Source organism: Neoarius graeffei, chromosome 26 (assembly GCF_027579695.1).
Source record: "Neoarius graeffei isolate fNeoGra1 chromosome 26, fNeoGra1.pri, whole genome shotgun sequence".
In the NCBI taxonomy this organism is placed as follows: Eukaryota; Metazoa; Chordata; class Actinopteri; order Siluriformes; family Ariidae; genus Neoarius; species Neoarius graeffei.
Genome location: NC_083594.1, coordinates 22161992 through 22174797, shown reverse-complemented (window position 1 = coordinate 22174797; position 12806 = coordinate 22161992). Strand labels below are relative to the sequence as shown.

Here is a 12806-nt window from a genome sequence, read left to right as displayed (position 1 = left end):
ACCGAGTCTACATTATCAGTACATGACAAACATGCTGCTAGTCGAGCCAAGTATTCGGTCTAATAAAAGATATCACATCCAAAGCCCACATCCAGATACATATTTTAACATTGCACAGAGCTTTCACACTAACCTGATATAAAATGTTCTCCACACATAAGGGAATGTTTTATCATCCAGTCTTCCTGTTTAACTGCAGCTCGCCATTTTTCTCATCTTTTTGGGTTCACCGGGAAGCGGTGAAAAGTTAAAAACGGGCTTATCTCCACGTCTGTTATTACATCCAAAAGCACTACAGGTTTCTGGCATTGTTCTGTTAGATGGAACTTCTACAAGTTTATCTGTAGATGTACGGAATTGGGATTGCAATCACTCGTGTACGCTTGTCCCGGTCGCTGGCTAACACAAAGCTCGCCCAGCAACATGACGCATAAACAAACCCGCAGTTGCGATGACGTCACGTGAAAGTCTTCGATAGGACTACATCTCCTCTATTAAATACACTTCATAGTTATTCCACAAACTCGAGTCATACATGAGCTGATAGCTGATGAGGCACGTGGTGCCGAGTTGGCTATAAGCCATGTACAACGAGATTGAGTGGAATAACTGTTTTACTCTATCCACATTCACTGGATTCTGAGAAATAGAGCATTTTTATTTTTTGAAAATTCGATAAATAAAAACTGGGCGGCATGGTGGTGCAGTGGCTGGCACTTTCGCCTCACAGTAAGAAGGTTCTGGGTTCGAGCCCAGTGGCCAATGGGGGCCTGTGTACAGGAGCTCCCTGTCTTGGAAGCCTCTTACCCAAAAAGACTGAGTAATGTACTACAAGCAAAAGGTGCTTTAACAAAGTGCTGGTATGACTTTAGTCCTGGGTATAACTTTAAACCGCAACCGGTGGTGAGTCTCAGGTCTGGGAGGACTTGAGTGCTGGGGAAAGTGGAGTTACCGCTCAATCACCCAGGTCCATATGGGCTAATATCCTAGTAGCAGAGTAGCCAATCAGAGCGCACGATTGCTCATATCCAGTGAATGTTGACTGAATAACATGATTTATCTTGGTTTCATTAATAGGGGTCTGTAAGGTTTTTTTTTTTTTATATCCACTGTAACAGCTTTAACCCTTTGATGCAAAACATGGGTCAAAAGTGACCTGGCTGAGTTTTTATCTTCTATATCTTTGCAAGAAATTAATTCCATCATTCAGTATTCAAGGTATTCCTCAATTAACTTGTTTTTGATCATTATACATCCTTATTTTATTTTTTCCTTTCTTACTTTTTGAATAAAAACCCTTTTTGTATCACTATCCTTCGAATGCACAACATGGGTCAAAAACAACCTGCATTCATTTTCCAGGTTATTTCATGTATGGCTGAGTGTTTCTATGAGATACTTTTGAAATAAATTAATTTTCTCATTTACTTTTCCAAATATGCAGTAAATATCTTGTTTTTGTTTAGCACAAATCATTTTTATTTTTCCTTTCTTAAGTTATGAAAAAGCACAGCTTTTGTAATTCTACATCAAGTTTACACACATGGGTCAGAAACGACCTGCATGCATTTACTCCAGCATTTGGTGGGAACTGTGAATTGTGCTTGTGTCAGACATTTCACAGCTCAGCACAGCGCCCTTTGCCCATCTAATACATGTAAGTAATGTTTTTCAATTGTTCTAACATTACCTTAGAAAAAAATTGATTATGTTTAGGTTACCTTGAGAGTGAGTAGATTACTTGTCAGAAAGTTACAAGTAATTACTATTAGCTACCGAGCTGTTGACATATTCTACTTTAGTTAGCTAATTTTATTGTAGTTGGCTTAGCTAACTACATAGTTAATAAATAAATAACTGGCCCCATTCACTGCTAAAGTACAACCCCGATTCCCAAAAAGTTGGGACAAAGAACAAATTGTAAATAAAAACAGAATGCAATAATTTACAAATCTCAAAAACTGATATTGTATTCACAATAGAACATAGACAACATATCAAATGTCGAAAGTGAGACATTTTGAAATTTCATGCCAAATATTGGCTCATTTGAAATTTCATGACAGCAACACATCTCAAAAAAGTTGGGACAGGGGCAATAAGAGGCTGGAAAAGTTAAAGGTACAAAAAAGGAACAGCTGGAGGACCAAACTGCAACTCATTAGGTCAACTGGCAATAGGTCATTAACATGACTGGGTATAAAAAGAGCATCTTGGAGTGGCAGCGGCTCTCAGAAGTAAAGATGGGAAGAGGATCACCAATCCCCCTAATTCTGCGCCGACAAATAGTGGAGCAATATCAGAAAGGAGCTCGACAGTGTAAAATTGCAAAGAGTTTGAACATATCATCAAAAGATTCAGAGAACCTGGAGGAATCTCTGTGCGTAAGGGTCAAGGCCAGAAAACCATACTGGGTGCCCGTGATCTTCGGGCCCTTAGACGGCACTGCATCACACACAGGCATGCTTCTGTATTGGAAATCACAAAATGGGCTCAGGAATATTTCCAGAGAACATTATCTGTGAACACAATTCACCGTGCCATCCGCCGTTGCCACCGAAAACTCTATAGTTCAAAGAAGAAGCCGTATCTAAACATGATCCAGAAGCGCAGACGTCTTCTCTGGGCCAAGGCTCATTTAAAATGAACTGTGGCAAAGTGGAAAACTGTTCTGTGGTCAGACGAATCAAAATTTGAAGTTCTTTATGGAAATCAGGGACACCGTGTCATTCGGACTAAAGAGGAGAAGGACGACCCAAGCTGTTATCAGCGCTCAGTTCAGAAGCCTGCATCTCTGATGGCATGGGGTTACATTAGTGTGTGTGGCATGGGCAGCTTACACATCTGGAAAGACACCATCAATGCTGAAAGGTATATCCAGGTTCTAGAGCAACATATGCTCCCATCCAGATGACGTCTCTTTCAGGGAAGACCTTGCATTTTCCAACATGACAATGCCAAACCACATACTGCATCAATTACAGCATCATGGCTGCGTAGAAGAAGGGTCCGGGTACTGAACTGGCCAGCCTGCAGTCCAGATCTTTCACCCATAGAAAACATTTGGCGCATCATAAAACGGAAGATACGACAAAAAAGACCCAAGACAGTTGAGCGACTAGAATCCTACATTAGACAAGAATGGGTTAACATTCCTATCCCTAAACTTGAGCAACTTGTCTCCTCAGTCCCCAGACGTTTACAGACTGTTGTAAAGAGAAAAGGGGATGTCTCACAGTGGTAAACATGGCCTTGTCCCAACTTTGAGATGTGGTGTTGTCAAGAAATTTAAAATCACCTAATTTTTCTCTTTAAATGATACATTTTCTCAGTTTAAACATTTGATATGTCATCTATGTTCTATTCTGAATAAAATATGGAATTTTGAAACTTCCACATCATTGCATTCCGTTTTTATTTACAATTTGTACTTTGTCCCAACTTTTTTGGGATCGGGGATGTAATTACTTGAAACAAATTATTATTATAGTATTAAGACATTTAATTTTAAAATCACACTTGGATGACCCATGTGTAGTAATATAAAAAGTATTTTTGTTCATAAAGTAGGAAAGAAAAAATTAAATTAATGATTTGTGGTAATTAAAAACAAGATATTTAAAGAATACTTGGAATATTCAATCATAAAATAAATTGATTTCAAAAGATAGAGCAAAGAAAAAAAAAAACCCTCAGTCAGCATGAAATAACCTGGAAAATGAATGCGGGTCATTTTTGACCCATGTTGTGCATTAGAAGGGGTGTGCATATGTTTTGCATCAAAGGGTTAAAGTCATATGCTTCAGCTTGACTGTACTGGAGCCTGTTATCTCATCTACACATTTTTACTCACGTATCTTTCAGTCTTGGTAACCATCTCAGTGAGTACAGTATGGACAGGTGTGATTGGGGTCAAGTATATCCTTAGATAAGATCACTTAGATCATTTGTAGATGTGGTCAGAGATACATGTGAGCACACTGCAGTTTATGCTACAAATGTAATGTGTGCTAATGCGTGTGTGTGTGTACGTGCGCACACGAGTTCACCCTTGGTCCAAACCATACTGCAATCCTTTATTTCCATTCAATTTTACACAAACAAAAAATCTTAAACCTTCCGCTTGAAAACAAGATTACAACTTACCTTGGTGTAATGGACATTTTCAGAAACAGCAAACAAAACCTAGGAACAGTAATCAGATTGTGCAGCTCACCTGCCGAGGGGAAAATTTCTGCTCCAGCACCACCGGATCCTTCACAAGCTGAATTCCTTCCACGAAGCAGAGAGCAGGGAAGCAAAACCAGTAGTAAAACTGGTATTTCTTCAGATCCTAAATAACAGAGCCGTGATGAGAACCTAGAGGGATGCTTTTTATTTGCCACATACGTTACATATTCATACAGGAATATATACCGCAAATGTCAAGATGATGAATTTGCACAGGACTGAAGGGTCTTCCACTGCAGCACCTGACTGTATGGCTGTCCAAATCTGAAAGATAGCAAGTCATGTTGCAACAGATAGATCAGTAATAACCCACCTAATAACATCTTTAAACCAAATGTACTCAAATCAGCCAAGATATATAGTGATTGAAGTTTGCTTGTGGGCGGCACGGTGGTGTAGTGGTTAGCGCTGTCGCCTCACAGCAAGAAGGTCCTGGGTTCGAGCCCCGGGGCCGGCGAGGGCCTTTCTGTGTGGAGTTTGCATGTTCTCCCCGTGTCCGCGTGGGTTTCCTCCGGGTGCTCCGGTTTCCCCCACAGTCCAAAGACATGCAGGTTAGGTTAACTGGTGACTCTAAATTGACCGTAGGTGTGAATGTGAGTGTGAATGGTTGTCTGTGTCTATGTGTCAGCCCTGTGATGACCTGGCGACTTGTCCAGGGTGTACCCCGCCTTTCGCCCGTAGTCAGCTGGGATAGGCTCCAGCTTGCCTGCGACCCTGTAGAAGGATGAAACGGCTAGAGATAATGAGATGAGATGAGAAGAGAAGTTTGCTTGTTTAATTTTACACTGGAGCTAAAATATACAGTACTGGGAAAAGTCTAAGGCACATGTTAAAAAATAAAAAAATCTTATAAACAGTTATCAGTAAGCCATAATAAATGAAACAAAGTCAATATTTGGTGTGAGACGACCCTTTGCTTTGAAAAAAAAAATAGTAGTCTGAGGTCCAATGAGTGCAGTTTAATAAGGAACTGAGCTGTAGGTTTTACTGAGCGTCTTACAGAACCAGCCACAGTTCTTCTGGACACTTTGACTGTCACACTCGCGTCTACTGGGTTTTTGCACCAAAACCCAGCAGCCTTCATTATGTTTTCTTTTTTAATCTGAAAAAAGTGCTCTCTTATGGAATATGCTGCTCAGAAACAAACTTTTTTTTTTCTGTAACGTTTAATTTTGTGCTGGAAAACGAACATTTGGACTCTAAAATGTTTTTGTACTGACTTGATAATGTAAAGTCTCATCTCATCTCATTATCTCTAGCCGCTTTATCCTGTTCTACAGGGCCGCAGGCAAGCTGGAGCCTATCCCAGCTGACTACGGGCGAAAGGCGGGGTACACCCTGGACAAGTCGCCAGGTCATCACAGGGCTGACACATAGACACAGACAACCATTCACACTCACATTCACACCTACGGTCAATTTAGAGTCACCAGTTAACCTAACCTGCATGTCTTTGGACTGTGGGGGAAACCGGAGCACCCGGAGGAAACCCACGCAGACACGGGGAGAACATGCAAACTCCGCACAGAAAGGCCCTCACCGGCCACGGGGCTCGAACCCAGACCTTCTTGCTGTGAGGTGACAGCGCTAACCACTACACCACCGTGCCGCCAATGTAGAAGTCATAAAACAGAAATCAATAAAGTTTATATGAAGAAAAAAAAAAAATAGGGTGCCTAAGACTTTTGCACAGTACTGTATGAGAAGCTTATAGTGACAAAAAGACTTTGGCAAAGCGAGGGGGGAAAACAAACAAACAAACACCACACACTACTCATTTTCTTCTCAGCAGAGTTTTGTGTCACTTTGGTCAAGCATCTCGATTTGGCTTTGAGGTGGAGCCCAAAGTTCAACGGTGAAATTATAACTAATACAATTCCAAATTGACTTTGATAATTAATTAAGACAGACCTATTTTGGCATTCTGTGAAATGTTTATATAATTCTATCCACATTCACTGGATACGAGCAATCGCGCACTCTAATCGGCTAGTGTGCCACTAGGCTATCAGCTCATGTACCGTGAGCAGAGAAAAACACAATGGTGGCGCGTGTTGCTGAACCAACCGAGGACGAAATAAAAACTCCACTCGAAAACAAAACCCTGCAAAAAATACAAAAGAGGAACAAAACATGGAATAAAAGTATTTGATAGCAAGAACATACCTTTTTTTTATTTTTCAAGCATTATTATTATGGCATTTTTCACAAATTGCTCCTTTCATTTCGCCGGTTTGTTTACATTCTAACCGAAAATGATTTTGTCAGACGTTTTGTATAAAGTTTTTATTTATCAAAATTTGCAAAAAATAAAAATGCTCCGTTTCTCAAAATCCACTGAATGTAAAGAGAATAAAACAGTTATTCCACTCAATCTCGTCGTACATAGCTTATAGCCGCTATCAGCTCATGTATGACTCGATTTCGTGGAGTAACTGTTAAATATATGTTGCAAATGGTTCCTCAAGCATACGCTAAAACACTGTACTTCCTAAAACCAGTATCTCACCATTGCTTAAGCAGATACTGTAGCTTTGCCTGTAGATTTAATGTAGATGTACCTAGGAACTCAAAGACTATCTTCTGCTCATTCCACCACTTCTATCCAGCGTCAGAAGAAAATGTTTTCCCTGTTTATCTAAACGTCGTCTCAGGCAGGTTTTGTCATTCTCTGCTCTGGCTTGCTCATTAGGGATCTAGATGTACAGCCATACTTCTGTAAACCAGGTTTGTGACAATTTCTATTGTCAAAAATAGCCTCAATGAGGCTGTAGCTCATACCAGCCAAGACACCCATAAAATACGACAGGTGACAACTTGTATGCACACCTACCTGAGGAACATCGTATGCGAGTTTGATCAAAATCTGATCAATCCTGTAGGAGGAGTAATGATTTTTGCAAATTGTGAATGGACGATGCGTGATCGCATAAGCTCATCCAGCCTGGCCTGTAGCCGGATGAGCTAAAAATACTAGACAAATAAAATTTACTAAAAATTTAATTGAATACTACTGAGCCAAAAAAGGACAGCGTAGTGGTTAGCACTGTCGCCTCAGAGCAAGAAGGTTCTGGGTTCGAGCCCAGTGGCTGACAGAGGCCTTTCTGTGTGGAGTTTGTGTGTTCTCCCCATGTCTGCATGGGTTTCGTCCGGGTGCTCCGGTTTCCCCCAAAGACATGCAGGTTAGGTTAATTGGTGGCTCTAAATTGACCGTAGGTGTGAATGTGAGTGTGAATGGTTGTTTGTCAGCCCTGCGATGACCCTGGTGACTCGTCCAGTGTGTACCCCGCCTCTCGCCCATAGTCAGCTGGGATAGGCTCCAGCTTGCCCACGACCCTGCACAGGATAAGCAGTTCTGGATAATGGATGGATGGATGAGCCAAAAAACAAAAACTGTGTGATGGTAAAGGTATGCTTTTTGCTAATTTGGGCAGGACTCGTTAGTTATTTTCACATTGGTGCAAATTGAAGAAGTAAATCTTTTTTTCTTTAGTTAAACTGACACTTCAAACAATGCAAATTAAACTAGAAGAACACATCTCCGCCAAGCCACATATTCGGATTTGCATCAGAATCTAAATCATTTGTTCCCTGGCCTTTGGCCCACCTTTCCTCCAAATTTCATCACAATCTGTTCACTCCTGTTCGAGTTACTTTGGGAATGGACAAAATAAAAATAAATAAATAAATAAATAAATTCCTGGATCCACATACATATCTGGATTTGCGACAAAATCTCAACAATTGTTCCTTGGTCCACCTTTCCTTACAATTTCATCAAAATCTGTTCATTACATTTTGACTTATGTTGAAAAACAAACAAACAAACAAACGTGAAAACATCACCTCCTCTAACAGAGTTAGCAGAGGTAATAATGGCCCCACCTCATTAGCTGCTTGCTCGAGAAGTGCCTTCTTGTCAGTGGATTTAAAAGCTTCCAGCGTGTTGGTGTTGTAGAGCGTTCCCTTAGCAGTACAGCAGTAAGCTGGAGTGGGTCCATCACTGCATATCAAAAAAACTCATTTCAGGTAATCAAGCCAACACAGGATGTTGTTTAGACATACAGTATCTATATTGTTATAGTTTCTATCAATCTACCTTTAGCATTTCAATCACTCACTAGTAATAAGAGACTTTTGTTTGCTTTTTTTTTTTTTAAAGATACCGACACAGGCCCAGGTTTGCAGTATTTATTACATAACAGCTTATGTAATATGTTTCTTAACTCTGTACTACTGTTTCTTGTTTCCTTATTTGAATTACTGCAATATTGTTTGGGCAGCCCCTTACCCTACTCATCTTAACAAATTATGTATTATTTAGAAGAAGTTCCTAAGGTTCATTTCATATTCTAACAGATATGCTCCATCTGCACCACTTTTTGAAAAATATTCTTTATTGCCAATTCAAAAACTGAATATGTACCAAATATGTTTACTCATTCACAAGTTTATTTACAAAAACCAAGATCTCCCTGACACTTTCCAAAATTTCTTTACCTACACATCAGATGTCCATTCATATCGCACAAGACATGGGCGGCACGGTGGTGTAGTGGTTAGCACGGTCGCTTCACAGCAAGAAGGTTCTGGGTTCGAACCTAGCGGCCGGCGAGGGCCTTTCTGTGTGGAGCTTACATGTTCTCCCAGTGTCTGCGTGGGTTTCCTCCGGGTGCTCCGGTTTCCCCCACAGTTCAAAGACATGCGGTTAGGTTAATACGGGACGGCCTTGGGCTGAGGTGCCCTTGAGCGAGGCACCGAACTCCCAACTGCTCCCCGGGTGCTGTTAGCATGGCTGCCCACTGCTCTGGGTATGTGTGTGTGCTCACTGCTCGCATGTGTGTGTTCACTGCTTCAGATGGGTTAAATGCAGAGAGGAAATTTCACAAGTTTGTGATGAATAAAGTTGTGCTTTCTTCCTTTCTGCTTTTTAGTAACAATAATAATCTATACTCATTCTTTTCTAATACATCACACCATCAATTCAACATATCTTATAGAGGCCCGAAGCTATGCAATGAACTACCTCTCCGTTAAGATCCATATCTTCCCTCTCACTCTTCAAAAAGCAGCTTAAAATACATTTTACCTTTTCATGAATCCTTCAGTCATCGCATCTACTCTCTGCCCTCTCCATTGCCTTACTACTTCACTTTTATTTGTGTGTGTGTGTGTGTGTGTGTGTGTGTGTGTCTTTTTGTGTGTCCTTTTTCCATGACTATTATCCCTCCTTGATGTTTTTTAATTATGTACCTTGTCTCCTTATTATCCACTTACATTGTTTTGTATCTTGTTTCTATATTTTTCATTTTGCAATGACCATTTTGTACATTGTTTCCTTACTTTTCAAAGTTCCTTTGTTAGCCATCATCATATTGATTGATGCTGATTATTGATAGGGGTGGAGCTCTTGTACAAGCCCTTCGGGCTTCGTTCCCTCCTAGCACCATCGTTTTTATGAGTGCTAAATAAATAAAAAACTGCTGAAATTCTTTAAGTTGGATAAGAAACACACACGAGAAGGAACTTCCATAACTATTTACTGTGCAACAAGTCTGACAATTGTGTTTTATGTGATATCTAAGTGATTTTATGTGCAAGGAAGAAATACATAACCTTAGTATTATAGGTTTCTATCTTGATAAAAGGTCATTTTAAGTGTAGACTTTTGCTAAAATTCTAGAGTATTTACATCCAAATCAGGTGAATGCTGTAAAAACAAAATGCAAAGATCTGAAAATCCTTTTTGACCTATATTCAATTTAATACAAAAGACATGTAATGTTCAAATTCAGAAACTTTTTTTTTTAAATATATACCAATTCTGAATTTGATGCCTGGGGTTACTGGGAAAGTTGTGGAATGCTTTAAAAAAAAAAAGAAACCTGTTTGGAACATTCTACAGGTAAATAAGTTAACTGGTAATTGGAAAGTCTCAGTCGTCTACAAGCAAGGCTGGGACGCGCTTCACTACTTTGTAAAAAACTGAGTGGGCAAATAGTCCAACAGTTTAAGAACGCACACTCTGCATGCATTACAACAGCGTGATTTCATATTAAAAGAGTACAGGCGCTAAACTGGCCTGCCTGTCCCTCATTGAAAATGTGCTGTGCATTATGAAATGCAAAATACGACAACACAGACCTACAATTCTTTTGAAACTAAAGTCATCCATCAACATTTCCACGTTCAAAATTTCACCAATTAGTGCCCTCAGATTCCAAATGCTTACTGATTATTGTTAAACGAAAAGGTGATGTAACACAGTGGTAAACATGCCCCTGACCTAACTTTTTTTGGAATGTGTTGCAGGCATCAAATTCAGAAAGAATGTATATTTACCAAAAAAAAAAAAAAGTTTGAACATTAAATATCTTGTCTTTGTATTCAGTTGAATATAGGTTGAAAAGGATTTGCAAATCCTTTCTGCATTCTGTTTTTATTTAGGTTTTACACAGTACCCCAACTTTTTTGGAATCGGGGTTGCATTAAAAAAAAAAAAAGTCACTTTTTAATCCAGAGTTGTAAATCCTTTGTAGTCAATGACTGCCTGAAGTCAGGAACCCACAGGTATCAGTAGATGCCTGGTTACTTCCCTGGTAATGTTCTGCCAGGTCTTTACTGCAGCTGTCCTCAGTTTCTGTTTGTTCTAAAGGGGTTTTGCCTTCAGTTTTGCTTGTGAAATGCATGCTAATGGATTCGGGTCATATTATTGACTTGACCATTGCAGAATATTATACTTCTTTGTCTTAAAAAAGTCTTCGGTTGATTTCGAAGTATGCTTCAGGGCCTTGTCCATCTGCACTGTGAAGCACTATCCGATGGTTTGAAGCATTTGGCTGAATCTGAGCAGACGATAAAGCCTTTAGCAAACCATTCTGCTACTTTTGTCAACAGTTATATCATCAGTAAATACAAGGGAACCAGTTCCATTGGCAGTCATGCATGCCGATGCCATAAGATGACATGATATGCTTTGGGTTATGAGCAGTTCATTCCATTCTCCATATTCTTCTCTTTTCAACATTTGTGTACAAGTTGATCTTTGTCTCATCTATCCGTTGAATGTTGTTCCAAAAGTGTAAAGGCTTTTTACACTTACCAGTGGTTTACATCTTGTGGTAAACCCTCTGTATTTACTCTGGTGGAGGCTTATCTTTGCTGTTGACTTTGACACGGATACACCAACCTCCTGGAGGGTGTTCATGATCTGGCCAGCTGCTGTGAAGGAGTTGCTCTGCAACAGGGAAAGAATTCTTTTCTCTTCCACTACAGTTGTTTTCTGTAATTTTCCAGGCCTTTTGGTGTTCCTTAGCTCACCGGTGTGTTTCTTCGTTTTAAAAATGTGCCAGATAGTTGATTTAACCACATGTAATATTTTTGATATCCCTCTGAGGGGTTCATTTTTATTCTTCAGCCTAATGAGGGTTTGCTTCACTGCCAGTGATAATTTGCGAGGTGGTAAGTCCATTGTTGTGAAAAGCCTAAGCTGACAATATTATAATACGGGGGTCAAAAGGAGCCAATCCAGCTAAAACTATTTCCCTTCAAAATTCATAACAAATACTGAGAGAACAGCAGTGCCTCAACAGGAGGCACTCAACTCTCACTAAGGAAAGACAAATGCTGCTGAAGTACTTTTACACTGGAGAAAAAAAAAAAAAAAAAAAAGTGTTGCTTATTCCATTTCAGAAAAACAGTTGCTATTGCAAAAATGTTTGACCCATACTGCCCATGCAAAGAGTTAGGGTCATGGTCAAAATGAACCATATGCATGGTTCATAGCATCTTGAGATTCCCAGAAGTCATTTATTTTTTTCAGTTGATGCTTCTGCAATTGAGGCAGAATCCAGTCCAAGTCTACAGCTGATTAGTTGACAGTTACACACCCAAGGAATGTAATGTGTGTGTGTGTGTGTGTGTGTGTGTGTGTGTGTGTGTGTGTTTTTTACTTGAGGGTTCTATCTAATATTTATGTTTAAATGACCAAAAAAGAAAACAAAATATCACTACCTACTGTAAGTCATTGCTCAAACAAGAATGCTCTGAGAGCACAATATCCCCCGCTGGTAACTATGCCATAACTCTGGTAAAATAGAATAGAATACCTTTACTTAGTGCGTTTACATGCACATAGAGAAAATCGAATTTCTGCCGTAGCTCGACTGAAATCGAAGTTCTGAATGCCATGGAAACACCTTAGCTCAGCTGAAATCGAACCGAACTGGATTTCTCGTAATCGAGCTACGCAACCTAGATTATGCGATTGTAGCCGAGCTACTTAGTGCATGCAAACCCTATCGAGCTACTTACTTCAGCACTGCCCCTTCCGGAAGTGACGAGACCACAAGCGGGAAACACAACAGCCTCGGTCGGCATGACAACAGTAGTAGAAACGTGCACTTCTGGAGCAGTGAGGAGATAGAGTTCATGCTCGTTCAACTTAAGGAGTTGAATATATATATATATAGCTGTCCTCGTCGTCGTTCTTCTTGTGAACACGGAACTGATAACTTTGTTTATACTCTTGAATAGCTCTTCTTCATGATGACAACCGGAAGTGTACCAACACGATG

General features: G+C 39.9%; 1 protein-coding gene across 2 annotated transcripts in view; it reads right to left on the bottom strand.

The window, feature by feature from the left end:
• atg7 (ATG7 autophagy related 7 homolog (S. cerevisiae)) overlaps nucleotides 1-12806 on the bottom strand; it is a 307435-nt gene that overhangs the window by 284534 nt on the left and 10095 nt on the right. For both annotated transcript variants that reach the window (XM_060909788.1, XM_060909789.1), the window contains exons 4-6: nucleotides 8116-8233; nucleotides 4417-4494; nucleotides 4217-4333 (exon numbers count right to left, since the gene is read on the bottom strand). In XM_060909788.1, the coding sequence (XP_060765771.1) occupies nucleotides 4217-4333; nucleotides 4417-4494; nucleotides 8116-8233 (313 nt within the window). The remainder of the gene's footprint in view (nucleotides 1-4216; nucleotides 4334-4416; nucleotides 4495-8115; nucleotides 8234-12806) is intronic.